Source organism: Parasteatoda tepidariorum, chromosome 5, assembly GCF_043381705.1.
Source record: "Parasteatoda tepidariorum isolate YZ-2023 chromosome 5, CAS_Ptep_4.0, whole genome shotgun sequence".
Taxonomy (NCBI): domain Eukaryota; kingdom Metazoa; phylum Arthropoda; class Arachnida; order Araneae; family Theridiidae; genus Parasteatoda; species Parasteatoda tepidariorum.
The window spans coordinates 76,230,916-76,252,909 of NC_092208.1; the positions used below are offsets into that span (position 1 = coordinate 76,230,916).

General features: G+C 31.4%; 1 protein-coding gene and 1 long non-coding RNA gene across 4 annotated transcripts in view; both read left to right on the forward strand.

Annotated features, from left to right (window-relative positions):
• The window catches only part of LOC107450315 (U34-theraphotoxin-Cg1a), an 18,256-nt gene extending 10,330 nt beyond the window's left edge, over window positions 1–7,926 (forward strand). The window contains exons 3-4 of the mRNA XM_043053655.2: window positions 4,607–4,701; window positions 7,528–7,926. Of these exons, the coding sequence (XP_042909589.1) occupies window positions 4,607–4,701; window positions 7,528–7,578 (146 nt within the window). The 3' untranslated portion in view covers window positions 7,579–7,926. The remainder of the gene's footprint in view (window positions 1–4,606; window positions 4,702–7,527) is intronic.
• Window positions 7,927–12,295: 4,369 nt separating this feature from the next.
• On the forward strand, window positions 12,296–21,825 carry LOC107450316 (uncharacterized). 3 transcript variants are annotated; one of them, XR_011636737.1, is made up of 5 exons: window positions 12,296–12,531; window positions 14,565–14,673; window positions 18,231–20,009; window positions 20,549–20,701; window positions 21,437–21,825. It is a non-coding gene; the product is annotated as an uncharacterized lncRNA (long non-coding RNA). The 3 variants fall into 3 exon arrangements; XR_011636736.1 differs by having other exon boundaries at window positions 18,231–20,701; XR_006226535.2 differs by lacking the exon at window positions 20,549–20,701.
• The last annotated feature ends 169 nt before the right edge of the window (window positions 21,826–21,994 follow it).

Below are 21,994 nucleotides of genomic sequence, written 5' to 3' on the forward strand. Positions count from 1 at the left end.
CGTTGCCTCCTAATCTGCACCGATCTCTCACTTAAATGATGACATTTAGGTTTTTTATGGCATTTTTTCTTCAACTTTTGTTTTAGTTGATAGCTTACAACTTGCTGACTCACGTTAAGAGCTTTAGTCATGCTTGCCTGTGTTGGTGGATCTGGTTTTGATGTCATCTTATCAAGCTTCTGCAAATCTGATTTCTTCAATTTGCTTGGCCGTTCGCTTCTTTTTGGTTTTGTATTATTTTACATCGATCCGAGTTTTGAATTCTTGATGCGACTGATATGGCTGAGTGAAATCGCAATACCTTTCTTTTTAAAATGGGTTTGTATAATCCTGTGGCTCCATCGAAGTTCTAAAAATGCTTGTACTTGACCAATTAGCTTTATGTCAAATTTCTTCATAGGCATTTTTGTGATTTTATGAAATAATATTGCAACTGAAAGTCTAATAGCAGAGCTTTAGATCAGTATGCTATATATGTGAAAAGGTTTTAAAACTTTAGTGGTAGATAACCACAAAAGTGATCCCTATACTTTTTTGTTACCCTGTACTTCTGCCTCTGTTGAAGAAAGTGCTATACAATTTTTTTTTATTACAATGACACAAAATAGGATTATTACAATACATAATTACATGACCAGTTATAGATTTTCTATCTCTTGGATTTGATCCCCAATCTGCAAATTAGATTCTTTTGTAAAGTTTCTTTTATACTCAATTTTAAAAGCTTGAGTTCCCTTCAAATATCTCAACACTTTCTTTAAAGCACACCAAGCTACACGAGTAGGATTTTCTGAATTTGACTGACTCAATTAACTGTAAATTAAATATCAGGTCTAGAAACATATGCTAAGTATAATAAAGAACCAATTAATTCGCGATATGGACTTACAAATGCGTCTCCTGTCATCAAAGTAGCAGATGTTGATTTGGGTTCAATTCGTAAGGTTTGCACTCAGACATGGTAAATTTATCAAGCAATTTCACTATATATGATTCTTGATTTAACAACATTCCATTAGAATTTAATTCAACATCGATACCTAAGAATTCAGACATTTTTCTCTGATTTCGACATTCTAAATTCATTAGATATTAAAGAAATTATAGTGTTTACTTCAGTATCATTCGACCTTGCAATTAAAAGATGATCTACATACAAAGCTATCAAAATTCTCCCATTAGTAGAATTTCTTTCAAATATGCGTGGTTCATTAACAAACTATTTGAAATTTAATTTTAGAATAAAATCAAGAAATCTTTTAAACCATTGGCGTGGTGATTGTTTTAAGCCATACAAACTCTTATTAAGCTTACATATCTTATTACTGTAATCATTATAACCTTTCCGTTGTTCCATATAAATAGTTTCATCTAACTCACCATTTAAGAAAGCACATTTAACATCTAATGTATAAAAATTCATGATCTCATTTAAAGCAATAACAAGCAATATGCGTAATCCAGATAAACTTACAACAGGAGAGAACGTTTCTTTGTAATCTATACATTCCTTCTGCGTGTACCCCAAGGCAACAAGCCTTGCCTTGTACTTACCGTCCCTTTTTATTCGTAACACCCATTTACAGTTTATAGTTTTTCTTCCAGGTGGAAGTTCAGTTAATTCCCAAACTTAGTTTAACTCTCATGCTTTCCATTTCCTCGTCCATAGCTCCCTGCCACAACTGTTGTTCTTGTGGGGGGAGGGATGCGATGTCATCATAGTTCAACGTGCCGTAGAGAGTGAGCATAGCGAATGTCTCAGGTTTGGGGTATCTTACTGGGGGTCTTTTACCCCGCTTGGATATACGAACTGTTTCTTCTTTCTCGGAATGATCACTTTCTTTTTCGGTAACACTAGAATCTGAATTGTTGCTCACATATTTTTCGTAGATCACTTTACCTTCATTGAATTTCACGTTTCGCAATACTGTTACATCTTTTGTAACGGGATTCATTAGGCGGTATTCCATAGTGGAATATCCTATGAATAACATTTTATGGATTTATCATCCAATTTCTTTCTTTGTACGATGGTGGTACGAGCATAAATGCATCACAGCCAAACACTTTTATGTTGGATAAATCAGGATGACATCCGTATTTTAAATTAAAAGGCACATCGTTGTTAAGTGAGCTATTCGGCAATCTATTTGTTACGTAAAATGCAGCACGAACTGCTTCACCCCAAAACTGATTTGGAAGATTTGATTCCATCAGCATTGCCCGCCCTTTATCTAATAGAGTTCTATTCGCCCGTTCTGCAGCAACATTTAAAGATTGCGTATAAGGAGGCGCTTGATCAATTAAAATTCTAGTTTCTGTTGCAAAATTCATTATATCATTAGATAAATATTCCTTAGCATTATCACATCGTAGCTTACGGACGGACGGATCAGTCTTTAGAAGACATTTTAATTCTTTATTTACATCACTTTTACTTTTGAGTAGTCGCACCTCCATAAAACGCGAATGATTATCGATAAGAGACATAAAGTATCGCTCACCTGCATGTGTTTTGGGTTCAATGGGACCAAAAACATCAGTATGAATCATAACCATAGGTTTATCTTTTCGTTTTCTTGGACCTTTTCCTATCGGGCCAGCATTCTGTTTGGCACGTACACAGATTTCACAGAAGGATGTTGGAACAGGTGATCCCATCTTTGCAGGCAGTGGTCAGCAGGGCAATTTCACGCTGTGGCAAAAATTCACTAACATATTGTTCACTTTTATCACGATATCTAAAAGGGATGCTTTTTCCTGAACTTTCAATGTACACTTTTTCACGTTTAAATGTAACACTGCACTGAAGCCTGCTGCTTCAATATTTCGCACAGAAATAAGCTCGCAATTTAAATCTGGAACAAAGAGGACATTTTTAAGGGTTATTTCAACTCCAGTTGAAATTTTACCTTTAATTTCTCCAATTCCTTCGATATTGAGAGTGGAAGATTTCGACGCATATTTCACTGTTCCGGGCATTGGTTTAAGAGACGAGAACCATTCCCTATGCGATCATATGCGTGATGTTGCTCCCGAATCAATGATGAACTTGTAACAACTGACATCTCCAATGACAAAAGAAAATGCTGCGGATGAGCTGCTTTCATTCTGTTTAAAATTTTTGCAGTCTCTCTTCATATGACCTGTTTTTCCACAATTAAAACAGGTAATCCTTTTAAGACAATATTTGGCTGTGTGTCCTTTACGCTTGCAAAATGAACAAAAAAAGTCACAGAGTTTATTTGAATTTTCAGGGGATTTCAGCGAAAAAGTCACATTTTCCGAAAGAAACTTATCCTTTTTATTTTTATTTATCCCTTTGAAATCAAGCAACAAAGCCTCAGCGCCTATCAGTCTTTGAGAAACAAATTCCAAGGAGAGACTTTCATTCGGTTTGATTCTCTAAAGCAACTTTAACATTCTCATATTCCTGTGGCAGGGACATCAAAAGGTAAACAATTGTGTCTAAATTGCTCACCTCAGCACCGGAGATTCGCAGATCATAACGAGCTTGTTGTCTCATGGAAACATCTTGGCTCTTCGGCATCGTAGCTAGGCGCTTCCGTGTGAGTATTTGACAGACAGCACCCTTCGCCTCATAAATTGAGTAGAGCTTTTTCCATACAGTTGCAGCCGACTTCTCACTAGGAAGGGCGGCAAGGACTAGATCATTCAATAAGGAAATCAGCATGGTATATGCTTTCTTTGACTTTACGACCTCACTTTCTCTGGATGGGTCGGATTCTTTTTCTAAAAACATCTCTAATTCTTTTGTAGAAAATATGGCTTCTACACGTCTACGCCACATCGGAAAATTAGTACCATCAAAGGGAACAACACCGAACTGCTCTTTATACAGTATGTATGCCATTGCTTGAATAAGCAAAATGAGCAATGAAAGTCAACGAGCAATAAAAAGTCCTGAATTACTTTTATTCTGCCGCTACTTTTTAGAGATAAGCTAAACAGTGTTTTGGAACCATGCTCTGCTGTTGATGTAATGAAATTCAGAGATCAGTGGATCGGAGAAAGACATGTTTATTAGAACACAGAGAGTTACACAGTTGGAACATACACTGGGACAGGAGAAATAGGAATGAACATCGAATAAACAAAGTTACTGGTATTTATAGCCTTCTTGGGCTCAAAAGTTAACGGCCAATCAGAACATTCTGATAACATGCGGACGTAGAAGAAAACTGATCCAAATAAATGCAATTACAGTTTTTCCTCAACAATTTCATAAGAAAACAACTCAACCACAACCTGCATATAATACCCATTACTTAACGAATGGTCTAACTCAAATATCAAGTTAAATACTTTTGTTATGATTTTCAAACCATGCTGGTTGTAAATGATTGAAAACTGCACAGCTGTGTAGTCATGTTTTTTTTAACTATATTAGTTGTTAAAGGTTTCAAAAGTCTAAAAGTAAAATATGTTCTTCAACGTAGACTGCTTTCGGTCATTTTGTATTAATTTTAAAATGAAAATTCTAACAGTGTCGCTATGACTTTTTTTAGAACAATTATCTCAAATTTGTCAATTATATTAAGTAAGACAGGATTAGTATTCTCTTATGAATTTGTAATTTGTGTAGGGGAATCTTGTTCTAAGGACCTACCTCGATTTAATGGTATATATAATCGAGTATGCCCTTGCAACGATGGATTGGAATGTCGAAAACGAACTGAGGTAAGGCATGCTTAATCAATTTAAAACCTTTTGGTGTTATTTTATTTCTTTTGATTTGCATGTTAGTCAGGTACAATGTGTGTAGTTTGAGCTACAATGTGTGTAGTTAATCAGATACAATGTATTAATTGAGCAGAAAATTAAAAGGAAAACTGTTTCCTTCATCAAAAAGGATAGCTAAATACTTCTTCCACAATACCATATATTGCCTTGTAAAATTAACTACATAATTTTACACTGTAAAATGCAAAATTTGAGAGAAATCGGTTAAAAGTTCGACTTCTCAGGAACTATGAAACCGATTTCGCTCAAATTTTGTATTTTGTCATTTGAAATTTTTAATTGATGTAAAAATCCGTATACCTTACAATTCAATTTTTTTTACTGTTATTGAACAAAATAATGACAAATACGAAATACAGTCAAACTCCGCTATAGTGAACGCGATTTATAGTGAACTCCCGGATATAGTGAACGAAATGTTCGGTTCTGTGCCTTGCTATGCACGTATAATGTTATTTTTTTGTGGATATAGTGAACCAAAAAAGTGAGGAGTGAGGAAGTTGGATATAATGAAATTTTTTCTGTCTTCGACTGATTTTTTTTCTCATTTTTTTTGTAATAATTTTGAAATTTCTACTTCGAAATAAATAGATATACCAATTTGTAAAACCATCTATAGAGGGGAATGCAGCGATAAGCATTTCTTGTTTGCTTCTTTTATCTCACTTTCCCATCCCTAAACAAACCAAGCAGATGTTTCCAACCCAGGCAGATGATGTACCTGTTAGGTGTCAGTGGGATCAATATGCATTTTTTGTCAGAGGGAATGAGTAATTATTCATTATTGTTCAAAGGGTTGGACACTAATATGTGCTGATAAGGCCCTCATTTCTGCTCCTTTTTTCTCTCTGTTCAGTTATAAAAAATCCTGCAAACAAGTGTCTCAAATTTAACTATGGCGAGTAGTAAACGCAAAACGTTCTCCATTGATGATTAAATGGGCATAATCAGAAAAATTGAAAATCGATGCAATCAAGCTGATATTTGCAGGGAATATAAACTATCCAAATCTGCAGTTTGTAACATATGGAAAAATAGGCAATTAATAATTTCTGCTCATGAAAAAAATTTAGATGGCAGAAAAAAGTTGAGAAAAGCAGATCACAAGGATGTTGAAGAAGCATTACTGAAGTGGTTCACCAATCGAAGAAGCCGCAATCTTCCAGTATCTGGACAAATGTCGATGAATTTGCTAAGCGATTTTATGAGACTACTTTTATGTGCTCGAATGGCAGATTAGACTAGTTTAAAAAGCGGAATAACAGAAATTCAGGAAAAATTATCTGAGAGTCTGGAAGCGTATCCATATCTGATGTTGAGGATTGCTCATTAGCTAAAGATTACTAATTTTTTTTTGTACGAAAAACGAAGAGTAATGAAAAATTGCGCACTTTTTGCTACTACGTAATATTTTTCAGTCATTTATTTTAATAATATGTAATAAAAGGGAGGAGTTTGGGAACCATTAGTTAAATTGCCTGCGTAACGGATATAGTGAACTCCCGGTTATAGTGAACCGAAATTTCGGCTACTTGAAGGTTCACTATAGCGGGGTTTGACTGTATTTATTAAAATTTATTTTTTACATGGCATTATGTTTGTATAAACGAATTTTATAATTGTGTGGAAAAACTTTTCAATTCAATTAAAAAGTTTTAGTGTTACGGCGAAATACTAAAGAAGTAAAATTAAGATTAAGGAGTTCAAAATTTGGACCTCTCTCTTGACCAAACTACATGGACCCTATTTCCCAGATTGAAGCTACCCGTCATATTTTGAGGGCCAGAAATCCAAGTCCAGAAACAAAAAATCAAAACAAAAAATAGGCTCGTTTATTCAGAGAAAGCACGTTTTTGTGTCTGATTTCATAACTTAAAATATCGCCTGCACTAATTTATTAACATATTTGAGTTCACCCTTGTGAACCATTAAGATAGAGACCTAGAACATGAAGATCTGATCAGTGGAACAAGTGTTATTCAGTGTGGTCCGTTTTTATTTTCTTGCACTTTACCAACCATTATTTTAACCAATGACAAGTTTTTTAAAGACTCCCTACTGACAATGTTTGATTTCATTGATTGTAAATTTTCAAGATATCTTTTTTGAAACTGATTGATGGATTTTGATAAGGATTACAACTTTTTAGAAAAACAATAAGAAAAAATTGAGTTTGCAATTTTTTTTAATCAGAATTATAGTTATGATCACTGCATGAGTTGAGATGAAAAAAATTCTGAAAAGAAAACATAATATTTTGCTTCCATTTTAAAATTATTGACTTAATTACTCTTTCTTAGTACGTCTCTCTTTTCTTATTATGCTTTAAAGTCGAATTCTTTTTTTTAACTTTATTTCAGAAACAACAGAACGTTACTTATTTTTTATTAAATTATTATTCAGGAAAGTTACTGCACAAGATGATAGGAAAACAATTCTAAGATTAAAATATAGCATATTGTATCGATTTCATAATATGGGCTTAATTAGTTCTTATTATGTCTTTTTTTTCTTATTATGCAATTAATTCGAATTATTTTTCTTTTTTTTACTTTATTGCAGAAACCACAGAATGTTATATTATTTTTTCATTAAATTATTCAGGAAAGTTACTGAACAAATTGATATGAAAAAAATTCTAAGATTAAAACACAATATATGATTTATAATTAGTTTAGGCTTAGTTAGTTTTTCTTTGCATGTCTCTTTTTTCTTACTATGCATTTTTAATTCGAATTACTTTTTTTGTTTATTTGATTTCAGACAGGAAATTTGCCGAAATGTTCCCGTAAAGAGAATCTTAGTAATATATAAAACTGTTAATTGACCGTAACTGTAACTGTTAACTGTAACTTTGGCAAATTAAACTGTTGTTGACTATTCTATTGCCATGATTTTTAAATTAAATTGCATGTAATGGATTTGCAACGATGTAAGCTGGAATTTTAAGTGGAAACCTTTTTGTATTTTTAAATGAAAAATATTATTTAATGCTATTCATGTCCGGGAAAATTGCATAATTGTTATTTAGATTATGTTTTTCAAAGTTGATCATTACTGATTCATAGAAGAAACCTGAATTGTAATATTAAAGAAAATAGTATTTGACATTATCAAGTATTGTAAAATTTAAATGCTAATAAATATTGTTTTACTCTGTTACTGCATTTTATTACTAAAATATTTGAAAACACTTTGAATGCAAAAATAATCAAAAGCAAATTTATAATTTAAAAATCAAAATGGAGTTAACTTTAATTTTCAAATTGAAAGCATCAACCATCAAAAAAATAAGCCTTACCTCTCTAGCCTTTCTTAACTTGATGAAGAAATGATGAAGAAACATACTTTTCACAACTCTGGGAATCAAAGATTAGCAGGAAATTAAAACTGCGAAGGTTTGGTTGCATATAACGTTTATTTACCGTACCATAAACGTTCACTGGGAAGTGTATACAAACTGTACATTAAATAAATAATCCCAAGAAGCTGAAGTGGTAAAATGGCACTTGATATAAAACTTATTTCGATTTAAAAATGTACAGATTGGAAATAACAGTCAACATGTTTCGAGGGCTGTGAAACAGATGCCAATTTTCCAGACTTAACAGAAACAAAAAAAGAAACAAACAAACAATGAAAAGAAACAAAACTTATTTGAAACGTAAAGCTTAAAGTTACCAACAAAAATTGGAAATGATTCCATTTTTCTTTGGAAACTTCACATTTTATAATTCGAACCACTTTCGTTTCTTCTTGTTTACGTCTGTCAAGCCATGGAAATAGACATCTGTTTTTGAGTGTTTGAAACATGTCAACTGTCATTTTTAATTTGTGCAACTATATACTTTCGGACGCACTGGGCGAAACATGGATAACCGCTTAATATGGTAAATAATTCCTTCGAGGAATATATTTCAGGCAATCTTTATTCGCACTCACTACTTTTGTTCGCTTTTTAAAAGATCTAATTGTTCTTATTTTATTAAATGCTAGCTTAATATCCTTTCTTTGCAAGTGGTGGAAAAAATAAGCAGTCAATATATAACTAGTGAACAACACTACGAAATCCTGCACAAATCTGGTAGACATATGTGAACACAATTAATAAATATAAAATAATTTCATTTTTTTTAAAATAAAAAAAGAATTACTATATTTTGTCCCTCTCGGTGGCTTTACGTTATAAGATTAACAAAGTATGATTTTAGTAGCTTATTTCAGTAAAATTAAGATTAATTTTATTCAGAATCATTTAGCATGATGCCGTTGCTCGATGTCATCTCATGATGGTCTTATTTTACGGAAATCACATGATTTTATTTAGTACTTATCCCTTCATACTACCGTAAAAAAACACTTCTTTTCATGGTGTCTGTATAAAAACTTCTCGGTATTGATGCAGTTTTAATAGGTATCAAATGTACTAATGAAATATTGTATCCATATTCGCATATTGAGTAACAGTTAAAACTGCATTAATTACCATAATACCAGGAGGGACTAATACTAAAATTAATTTAGCATTATTAGCATCAATAATAAATGTGGTAATTTTTTATTTTGGTATTTTTCGGTTGGGGGACGCAAGGAATTTTAAGCTAAATGTTATGTTTTCCTTTAAATTGAATTTCAAGTGCATAAAAAATAAATTAAAATAAAATAAAAGGTTGGGGGATGTCTTCATTTACTGGTGACTTTTGCCTTGCGTTCGGCTAACCAGAAAATATCTTTTTTTTTTAAATTCTCCTAAAAGAATGAGGGCCATTTCTCAGCTTTTAGTTGTCAGAGTATATAGAATTTTTTTTTTTAAGTCTTATTTAGCACTTATTACCAAAATTAAGCATCATTGGCTTGTCATAACCGAATTAGTATCTTTCTCCATTAATATCTTTTAACATAGTTTATTTTTAGTTTCGATTAGTAGTTTTTACCAAAATTATTAAAGCATCAAAAGCATCATTACGATTTTTTACGTTTTTCAAGTTCGATTTAGCCCATTTTCTCTATTAATTTTGCTTTAGAGTAAATATTTCTTTTACTTTATATGGTACTTATTGCCAAAATTGAATAAGCATCATTGGCATCTATAATAGTTTGATATTTTAAATGAATTAGTACAATTTATTCATTAATTTTTCTTTCTAGTATACAGCTTATTTTACTCCTTTTCGCCGGGCAGGCGATAACGTTGCTAATGCAAACTTATTTATAGCAATTTAACTGTTTTTAATATTTACTTTCACGCAACGTTTTTTTTTTCCTTTTTTTTTGTTTTTTTTTTAGAAAAAACAGTCGAAAACACTTGCGATTCGTAGTAAAATAGTCGAAATGGGATGCCAGCAACTGACTGAGTTTGGTTATCATGATCCTGATTGGTTATTGAAACGTGGTGTTTGTTTACGTTAGCAACTGTTCTTTCCATTCTATATCAAGTATCAATTCTCTTAGGAGACACATTCTATATTCTTACACAAGGATTCTTTCACTAAGGTTTTAATTCTTTCACTACATGGGTGATTCTTTATAAACCTGACAATTTGGACCAAAAAATTTCTTCAAATTTAAAGTCTTCATAATAATCTAAAACTTTTTTGTATAATTCTTTAGTTACACTTATTAAGATCTTACAGGCAGCAGTGTAGTTTATTGACATTTGCTCGAGACAAAAAATAAAATAGAAATTCACCAAATCTTGAATGCCAGGAAAATGACATATTGGCTGAGGAGTTTTAAAAACAGTCATTTTAAGTTAATAGTAAGTAACTCAACTTAAGCCTTTATGTTAGATGGACCAAAAATTGCTTAAATTATTTCTTTTTATCCACTGTATAAAGAATCAGAAAATTTTTTGTTGCGGATATGTACAAAATAAAATTGTGTATAATAATCAGTCATTAGATAAATGAATAACTTTGATTACACTCAAGCATATTACAATCATACATAAACTTGGTATTAGGTTAATATTTGCTTTTCCTCCTTACAGTATTAGAAGTTAAAAAAAATTCTGGTAACACTTCAATGTTCTGGCATTTATAAACCAGGAAAATGACAGCCAGGATAACGACAAATTCGCCATTTTATAGCATATAACTTTACTGTAATTTAATATTTTGACCTAAAAGGTTCATATTCTGCAGAAAACAACAGGATTTCATGTTATTAATGATTTCCCGAAGCCAGGAAAATGACAACACAAAAACCTACTCCTCTTGAAAAAATTTTTGAAATAGATTTTGAACCAGAAAATTGGTTCTTTATTCATGCAACAAGACATGTTAAAATAGGAGGGTATCTAATCAATCTATTAACATAAGATATTGTATCTATTTTGGTTATAAACCGCTAAATAAAAGTAGCCAGGAAAATGACAGATTTTCTTGCGACAAACAAATTATTGACAGAAAAAATTATTTCAAATGAAGTTTTTGTAAATAATACCCTCTGCGTATATTCTAGAAATGCTTACACCGGTTGAGATAAAAATATTAGATATTGAAAAATTTAAGGGAAGTTTTGAAGCTAATTATTATTGGAAACATTGTTTGGGACATACCAGGAAAATGACATTTTAAAATTCAATTAAATTTTTTAACTATACAAAACAGTCAATGGTAGTGCAAAGTCATTTTAAAATGCTAACAGCAATGCTATTTATCAATCTTTTAAAAAAAATTTCTTTTAGTTATGTACTATTTGATCTTGGAGCAACGGACAGTGAATTGTCATATTTTGTGAGAATCACCCATATATTTCTTTAACACAAAGACAGACTAGAAGCTATGTAGGACATAAACAAAGTAATTATGCATCGTAGTTGCCAGGTATAAAAAAACAAAAATATTTTAAGGTTACAATAAAATGCATTAACAAATAATAAATCAAAGTTAAGTAAAAGAGGTAGACGTGAAAAAGTTACACTTTAATAAATTCGATGTGTGATACAGCATGAATAAGTAGAGAAGTAATTATGGATGTTTTTGTTTTAAATTTCGTCATTTCCTTTATCAAAGAATAATTTCGTAAAAGTAGATGAACCGTTAAATAAATTGGTTTGGACTATTAAAGGTTTCAAAAATAATTATTGGTCATAATATAAAAGAAAGCCTAACTCACTGAGGCCTCAGATTCGGCGGAATATTTTTTGAGAACCGCTGGTTTAGACCACGATCTTGAGTAAGAGCTTATAAAAAATTAAAATGTGTCACGAAATTTTTTTCCAAGGAATAATTTCTTCCTATAAAATTATCCCACAGCAAATTGTGCACCTTGAGTTTGCACAATACCGTATTTTAGATAGCTTACAAATATTTCATTAAATCTATAATATCGTGAGCTTAGCATAATCTACGATATCGTGAGACTAGGAAATTGTTCTGCCAGATGAACATATAAACTTCGCCAGATAGAAAAGTACAAATATTTCATTAAATCTATAATATCGTGAGCTTAGCATAATCTACGATATCGTGAGACTAGGAAATTGTTCTGCCAGATGAACATATAAACTTCGCCAGATAGAAAAGTATTTGTCAAAACTTGAAGGAAATTATATGATGAGTTAATTGAATCGATGAAAAACAGGGGAAAAAATAATCCTGCAAACATGAATTCCTTAAGTAAGAAACGTTCTGATTGAGAGGATATGGATATAAATTTCGGCTTATGAGCTATAGAAACTAGATTTAACTTTAATCTTCAATTATGAACAAGTATGATTTTCTTTTGTTTCTGGTTTTTGCAACGTTGGTGACAAATGTATCGGTGAGTATTTTGAAATTTGTAACGATTTTTTTTACGTTCACTTGTAGAACTTAACGATATTAGAATGCAATTTGCGTTATTATATGAGAAAGTTTGCGTATTCGAAATATTTTTAGCTTTGAAAAAAAAGTTTTTGTTGGAAAAAAAAAGTAAGCATAAACCACTGGATGTCAGGTTTTACTTTGTTGGCTTTATCTTTTGTAATATAGATTGGATGATTCTTCAGATGTTTTTACCCTTTTAATTACAGAATTACTATTATTATCGATTACCTTACATTTGTAAATACTTGTTATTCAAAGCTTTTGAAATTATTTATGTTTTGTAAAAATTTGAAATATCGAAATTAAGAAACATTTTGGCAATCATCAATTTACCAAAAAAACGACATAACTTTCTTAAAAATATTTTAAACTGCTAATTTAGTTACTAAATTTAACGCAAGTAAAATCAAGATTACAAATCTAACAAATTGGAAAGCCCAGCTAAATCCACCAATCAAGAGGTTACTACAATGGTAAGGGTAATGCAATGGTTTTTTTAGTCATGTTATTCCTAATTTTCTCCTAATTTATTCCTTATTTCTAATCTAGATACCATACAACTTGTATTTTTATGACAAGCAAAATTAAATTAAAATTCTTTAAATCATTTACATTGCATAAAAATAACTGTAATATAATTAATAATAGAAAAATTAAAATAATTTTTTCAAAAGTTGTATGGTATCTAGATTAGATACCATACAAATTTTGTTTCTATTAACAATAGTGATTGAAATAAAAAAATGCACAATGCATCAGAAGCTTAAAACTTTCTATTACATACTTATGATCAGTAAAGGAAGAATTAAAATGAGCGTGTCTTTAACTCTATAAAAAATAATTTTTAAAATAAAAAGAAATTCTAAAATTAAGAAAGAAATGCATAACATCTCAAAAACATAACATACTATTCGTTAATAATGATCAATAATGAGAAATTAAGATACGAACGATTTCAATTCTACAAAGTACAATATTTTTTTTTAAAAAAATCGCTTGATGTAGAATGAAATGAATAAGGCTTCATAAGCTTGAGATCCTTTATTTATTATTTATGACCAGTATTGCAAAAAATTTGCTGAATTTTAATTTCATGAAAAGTAACTATAAATGCACAATGAAAATCTATGCAAGATGAAGAATGGTATTCATCAGAAGCACGAAGATGATATGTATCGAAAGAATTAAAATGAACATGATTTCAAATCTATAAAAAGATAAAATGAAATGTGTAGAATGAAATAGATAAGCCGTCAAAAGCATGAAACATACTATTTATTACTTAAGTATTAAAAAAACTGAAACACAAATTATTTCAACTCTAAGAAAATTAATTTTTAAAATTAAAAAAAAAGCATGATGAAGAATGAAATGAGTTTGAGAAATTCAGGAGCATGAGACACTATCTCTTATGATCTGTTATGAATTGATTACTTATGGAAGAAATAAGATAATCATTATTTCAACTCCATAAAAAACAGGTTTTAAAATAAAAAATTCGTCAGATAAGGAATGAAATGCACAAGGTATTAGAAGATTTGTTCTCAAATGTTAAGTCGATTTTTTAAAATTTTGCTGCAATTTAAAACTGTCCAACAGAATTTAATTTAAATTGAATTTATATTCAGATTTGATGGACAAAATTATTTATTTCATTAAATTTTTTTTGAAAAAAATTATTTTTAAAAAATATTACTTCTTTCAGACATTTTTTAAAAATATCTTTTTACAAAACTCTCTATATTAAATTTAAACTCGAAAACTATATTTGTTGCAGTCTAAATTAGTTTGAACTTTGTAATTTGATTAAAAAAATTTTTATTGACAAGACACTAACTTTTCTGAGACTTAACACTACCCTAAAAAATAAGTAATTAAAAAATAATTTAAAAACTAATTAAATACATAAAAGTGAAATTTAATAAAAATTAATTATTATTTTTACTTTATCTTCGTAATTAGTGAAAATTTAATATTTGATATACATAGGTACAGACATCATCAAGGTTTTGTAAACGACAAATAGATTGCAATATTAAGGAGGAATGTTGCTCTCAAAGTAAAAATGGAACTTACTGCCAGAAAAGGCAAACACTTGGTAAGCTCATTTAATTTTTATTTAATTATGGTACAAGTTTTTTTTTTGTGCTCATGTTGTGCTACCTAACTCCTATTTAGGTAGCTTTACTATATCTCTTACTTATTAATATACTGATTTACTGTAAGAACCGTTCTTAATATATATATTTAGAATCCTTATAAAAACAAAGACAAATAGGCACATTCGGAAATGCAAATAAATATTTAGACGAGCGAAACAAAATATGATAATCACAGTTGTGGAAGGTGCATGTGAGAAACACCAAAATCTGTTTGAATGCGAGAAGAATAAGAGAGGAGTTTTAAAAAAAAAGAATGCTTGAACACCTCTAAGTTTCAATATGCAATCGTACAAGTATTGATGTTCTGTACCAACAATATACTAACTTTGAAATTTGAACCTAAATAATAATTTATAAAATGAACCTAATCTCGCTGCTCGAACAATAGGCTAACATTTACATATGATGGTGCCCGGCTTGCAAAGAGAATAAACAGTAATAAGCGATTAAAAAAGAGGCCAAGTCAGCGATGCCAAAAATCGAATTCCTACTACACTATCTATCTATAAGTATTTAGACACGTGTGATTGAAAAGAAAAAAATCAAACTTTATTCATAATCCATAGTTGCTATTTTCTTCCACTTGGCTTGGAAAAGAAATGTAAGTTCCTTTACCGATTTTGGACGGGTAGTTCACCCCTTAATTCGGCAATCCAACTCGTCCCAGAGGTTCTCGATAGGATTCAGGTCTGGGCTCTGGGCAGGCCAGTCCATTCGATTAACCCCATTGGCACCACACCACGCGTTGGTGAACCTCGCAACATGACAGCTGGCATTGTCGTCCTAGAAGTAACAGGGGTCTACCCCGTAAACTGCCACAACGTAGGAAGGACATTGTGATCCAAAATAGTGCAGTAGGCATCGGCGTTGAGCTTACCATGAAAGGGTCCCAATCCATGCCAGGAGAAACACCCCCAGACCATAATTCCACTACCACCAAACTTGACTCTTGGCACAATGCTCTCTGGCAGGAGACGTTCTCCAGACATACGCCAGGCCCAGACCCTGCCATCCGAATGGTAGAGGGTGAACCTAGATTTGTTGTTCAAAAGAAACGCTTTCCACTTATCTACGATCCAATTTCGATGTGCTTTGCACCACATTAACCGAGCAGCGCCGTTGGACTTTGTGATCAAAAGCTTATGGGCAGCAGCACGACCGTGAAAACCATGCAGATGTGCTTCCTTACGGATGGTATTAGTTGAAACAACACTTCCGGACGCTTGGTGAAACTCCTGGAGTACGGGGGCCATCGGCTGGGTGCGGTACTTCCGAATTTCTTTGGACAACACTAGTCGTTCTCTATCTCCCAGTTTCGTTGGTCTTTTGACTCGGGGCATATTCTGACACTCATCGCTCACCTTCCACGTCTTAATCACATAACCCACTGCTGATTTTGGGTAATTCAGCTCGCTATGTGCTCGCTATCGGTCTTAAGGATCGGCCATTTTTTTGATACCCGATAATTATACCTTTTTCGAAATCAGAGAGCTCCGAACTGCATGGCATCTTGCATGGGACTAATGCCGATGTTGTTTCCTACACGATATATACCGGCGGAGGGTGTGACGTATCTCAAGACCTCAGATATAATCATTTGCATAGGTGGCCTAATGCTTATTGGTAGATATTGTAGCAAATATTTCACCTTTCAAATCTAGCTACCATGTCACCTTTTTTTAACAATACATCATTAAATAACTATTGTAACTTCCGACTCACCAGAATTACTTGATATCATAAATATCTTAAGAAATACAGCAGATTTCAGTTCAGAAATTATATTATTTATTCCTTTTATTTGCAGACTTGGTAAATTATATCTAGAATTACAGAACCGATTTTAATGAAATTTCATATGTACATACATTGATACAACACAAATCAATTAGCCTTTCAACAATTCCAATACACACACCTGATGACACGTAGCACCCGTTGGAGTCGGTAGGTATGAAACAGCGGTGGTAGAATAGACAAAAAAAAATGGGTCACTAGGGTGTAGCCTTGCAGCGTGATTTCATACTTGAAATAAGGCAGTTTATCATTTTCTGTGGCTATTTCATACCTTCCGACTCCAACGAGTGTTACACATAATCATGCGCGTGTATACTACAAATGTTGAATGGTTATTTGTTTTGTTTTGAATCAATGTATGCACATTTCAAATTTCATTGAAATCGGTCCAGTAGTTCTGGAGATAATTAACCAAATCTGCAAATTCTCCCCATTTCTTACACCAGTGTATTATACTTAGTTTACAGTATTTATATTCACATTTATTCCCATTCTAAATCTTTTTTCATTTTAACCTTCTGAACAGAATAATTCCAATAAACACCACATGTTTTCGCACCGTGTATCATAGCTGAATCTTGAAGAATAGATAAGGCCACTTCCGATGGAATTATCGATGAGTAGGGGAGAGTGGGATCAATTGTAACATTTTTTACTTAACTATTTTTAACTAACAAAAAATCCAATATATTATTAGTATTAATTGACAGATGAGCAAAGAAGACTATCCTCTACTAGAAAAAGAAATTAAATACCTTATTTTAAATGTTATTATATTAGTCATTAACAATTTTTGACAGTCGTGCACTAGTTACAATTGTCCCCACTTACGGGGTCAATTGTAACAGTTCATAAATTCAACTAAAACATAGTTAATTATACATATTATCATAGTTGTGATATATTTTTTTATTGATCAAAATAGTAGTGATATTTTAGGAGTAAAAATAATAATGAGCAGAGACCTAAAGGGTTAAACTTTTAACTTTAAGGGGTTAAAAATTTTAATTTATGCTGTGAAAGGTGACAAATAAAATAATGCACATGCAACATAATATAAATGATATAGGAAACTATTGGTGGTTCTTAAAGAGTTAAGTAATGGTTTGTAAACATAAGATTATTTATTTTCAGCTGTTACAATCGTCCCTTTACTTATTGTTACAATCGTCCCCAAGACGCCATTTCAGCTTCATTTGTTAAAAACAATGCTAGTTAATTAACAAAACTAATATATTTTTTTTGAAATGTCAATTAAGGTGTCCACTTACATATTCGGTTAATAATTTGAATTTGTTTAAACAAAATTAATTTGTTACAATATAATATTCTAACACCAAAAAATGTACTTATGTAGCTTGAAAATATCTTTTATGATGTAACTCTTTCAAAAGTACATAAAAATGGTTGCCAGCAGGGATGTACATGTATATTTAGTAAATACACCTTGTGCGCCACCTAGGAACCAAATCTAGAACCAGACACTCGAAATTTTTGCTCTGTTACAATCGTACCCTGTTACAATTGACCCCACTCTCCCCTACTCAAAACAGAAGCCGTATCCCTTTAAAAAAAAAAAGGAAATCCTCAAAGGTGTTAAGAGAAGGAAGTTAGCTCTTAAAGAATATGAAATACGTTAAATCTGTACATATTTTTTAAAAAAAATCGATTTAATTTTTTTTTTTTGGCTAAATAGATTGAAAGAACTTCAGAAAAAGACGATGGTTTCTCTTGACATGGTAAGTGATGATTTCTGAAAATGTTTTTTTTAAATAAAGAAAAAGGGGGGTCATATTCGGATTCAGGAGGTGTTTTTGCACAAAAAATGTCGGGTCCGTTCGAATCGTGAGAGACAATAAGAAGAGCAAGCATTTACTATAAAATATATTTTCGCACATTAATTAAGTAATTTGTTGTTAAGTTAGATCTTCCATTTAAGTAAATAATTTGAATAAGATAAAGTGATAGGAAGAATATTTTGTATTCTGTTTCATAGAGTCCGGTAGTTGTAATTACATTTGTACCTGACAGTAATAGTTTCTTTCAAAACTTTATAACGCTTTGCAGTTATTACATAAATATATTTTTTGAAATAGATTTAATTGTTTGGTTGCAAATCGACCTAAGTTTAGCTTTTCTCAAATTCTTATTCCACTGTAAAAAATTTATAAGACAAAGTAGTTAGATAATAATTTATTTAATTGTTTAAATTATTCAATTTATTTATTTAAGTTAATGCATAATAACCATATTCAAACAAAACAGTTAAAATCCATAAATAAGATGGTATTGGAACTGTTAACTATGAGAAAAACTGTTTATTAACTGCTTTAAACGAATACGGTTAAACAACCAGAATTTTATCGCATCAACTAGGCCCATCTAATGAAGCCACTTAGTTCCTTGTAGCTGTGTGCATATTATAACCGAGAGGGCTAATCTGTCAATTTCTTAACCGACAGAACGGAAGTGCGTGTCCCAGCGTTGATACCGTAACGCAAGAAGCAACGCACCCAGAAGTAACCGCACCCAGCAACGCAAGAAGAGTTTACAGTATCCCTCTATCCCCAATTTGTGACCATGGACTATTCGAATACGATACTCCCATTAACGCATAGATGGCAGAACCATAAAGCTATTTAGCATATAAAAGTACAGCATTTTCCACCTCAGGTGAAACAACCAGATTAAATAGTTGAACCACATTCCACGTTTTATTTTATAAGAAAACAACTCAACCACACCCTGTTTCCAATGTCCATTACCTAACAAAAGGTCTAACTCCAATGTCAAGTTAATTTCATTTTTAATGATTTTAAAACCATGCTGGTTTTAAATGGTTAGAAACAGCATAGTTTTGTAGTCATGGTTTTTTAACCATATTAGTTGTAAACTGTTTCAAAAACCTAAAAGTAAAATATGTTCTTCAACGTAGACTGCTTCCGGTTGTTTTATATTAATTTAAAAATGAAAATTCTAACAGTGTCGCTATGACCTTTTTTTAGAACAATGTCTCAAATTTGTAAGGTATAATAATCAAGACAGGATTAGTATTCTTTTATGAATATGTGATTTGTGTTGGGGAATCTTGTACAGAGGACCTATCTCCATTTAATTATGTATATGTGAGAGCATGCCCTTGCATCGATGGATTTTATAACCGTCGTTGAACAGCCGACCCAAATTCATGGATTAACGACTACTTACGTTCAACTCCGTAGCCTTGTAATTTTGAACCAATCCAGAAGACAAGGAAACTCCTGGATCAGTACCCCCAGAGGTATTGATTTGTTGTGGGAACATGGAGGACTTTGAGACTCGACAGATTTAACGTGCATCAGTCACCATTTACTACACGGGGAGTCTTCGGCCGGCGAGGATCGAACCCACGATCTCTTGGATATGGGCCCAGCGCCCTACCGACCCTGCCCCTTGCATCGATGGATTGGAATGTCAGAAGCAAACTTCATCTAAGGTAAGGCATGTTTTATCAATTTAAAACCTTTTAGTGCTATTTTATTTATTTTGATTCGCATGTGAGTCAAATACAATGTGTGTTGTTTGAGCTACAATGTGTGTAGTTAATCAGATACAATATATTAATTGAGCAAAAAATTGAAAAGAAAACTGTTTCCTTCATCAAAAAGGATACCTAAATACTTCTTCCACAGTACTATATTTTGCCTTGTAAAATTAACTATGTAATTTTACACTGCAAAATGCAAAATTTGAGAGAAATCGGTTAAAAATTCAACTTCTCAGGAACTATGTAACCGATTTCGTGCAAATTTTGTATTCTGTCATTTGAAATTAGTTACTTTTAATTGATGAAAAAATCTGCATACCTTACTATTCACAATTGTTTTGATTGTTATTAAATAAAATAATTAAAGCAAACGAAAAATATATTAAATTTATTTTTTGCATCGAATTATATTTGAATAAACGAATTTTATAATTGTGTGCAAAAATTTTCAATTCGACTAAAAAGATTTTCGTGTTACGGCGAAATAGGCAAGAAGTGAAATTAAGATGAAGGAGTCAACATTTTGGAGCATTCTTTTGTCCAAACTGTAGGGACCCTGTATCCCAGATTGAAGCTACCCGTTATATTTTGAGGGTCGGAAATCCAGAAACAAAAAAGAAAGACATGCTTATTCAGACAAAGTACGTATTTGTGTCTGCTTTCATAACTTAAAATATAGCCTGCACTATTTAATTAGCATATTTCAAGTCACCCCCGCGAACCAGTAAGATGGAGACCTAGAACATGAAGATCTGATCATTGGAACAAGTGTTATTCAAAGTGGTCCGTTTTTTTTTCCTGCACTGTACCAACCATTATTTTAATCAATGCCAAGTTTTTAAAAGACTCCCTACTGACTACTGCCACAATGTTTGATCTTATTGTTTACAAATTTTCAAGATAACCTTTTTGAAACTGATTGATTGATTTTGATAAACATTTGCAACTTTATAGAAAAACAATAAGAAAAACTTGATCTTGCAATTTTTTTTAATCAGAATTATAGTTATTATCACTGCATGAGTTGACATGAAAAAAAATTTTGAGATTAAAACATAATATTTTGCATCGATTTTAAAATTATTGGCTTAGTTACTTTTTCTTAGTATGTCTCTTTTTTCTTATTATGCTTTAAACTCGAATTATTCTTTTTATTTCTTTTTTACTTTATTTCAGAAACAACGGAACGTATCTCATTTTTCATTAAGTTATTTAGGAAAGTTACTGCACCAGTTGATATGAAAACAATTCTTAGATTAAAACATAATATTCGATTCATGATTAGTTTAGGCTTAATTATTTTTTCTCAGCATGTCTCTTTTTTCTTAACATGCATTTTTAAATTCGAATAACTTTGTTTGTTTAATTTATTTCAGGCAACACGTTCGAAGACTTGTCTCCCAAAGAAGGAACATTAATAATAAATAAAACTGTTATTAACTGTAACTGTTAACTGTAACTTTTTCAAATTAAACTGTTGTTGACTATTCTATTGCAAAACTTTTATTTTAAATTGCATGTAATGAATTTGCAACGATGTAAGCTGGAATTTTAAGTACAAACTTTTTGTATTTTGAAATGAAAAATATTATTTAAGAATATTCGCGTCCGGGAAAATTGCATAATTGTTATTTAGATTATGTTTCTAAAAGTTGTGTTCATTATTCTTTGATAGAAGAAAACTAAATTGTAATAGTAAAGAAAATAGTATTTGATATTATCAAGTATTGTAAAATTTAAATGTTAATAAATATTGTGTTACTCTGCTACTGCATTTTATTACTTATATTTTGGAAACACTTTGAATGCAAAAATAATCAAAAGCAAATTTATCACTCAAAAATCAAAATGGAGTTAACGTAACTTTAATTTTCAAATTGAAAACCTCAGCTACCAAAAAAATAAGCCTGATCTCTCTGGCCTTTTTTAACTTA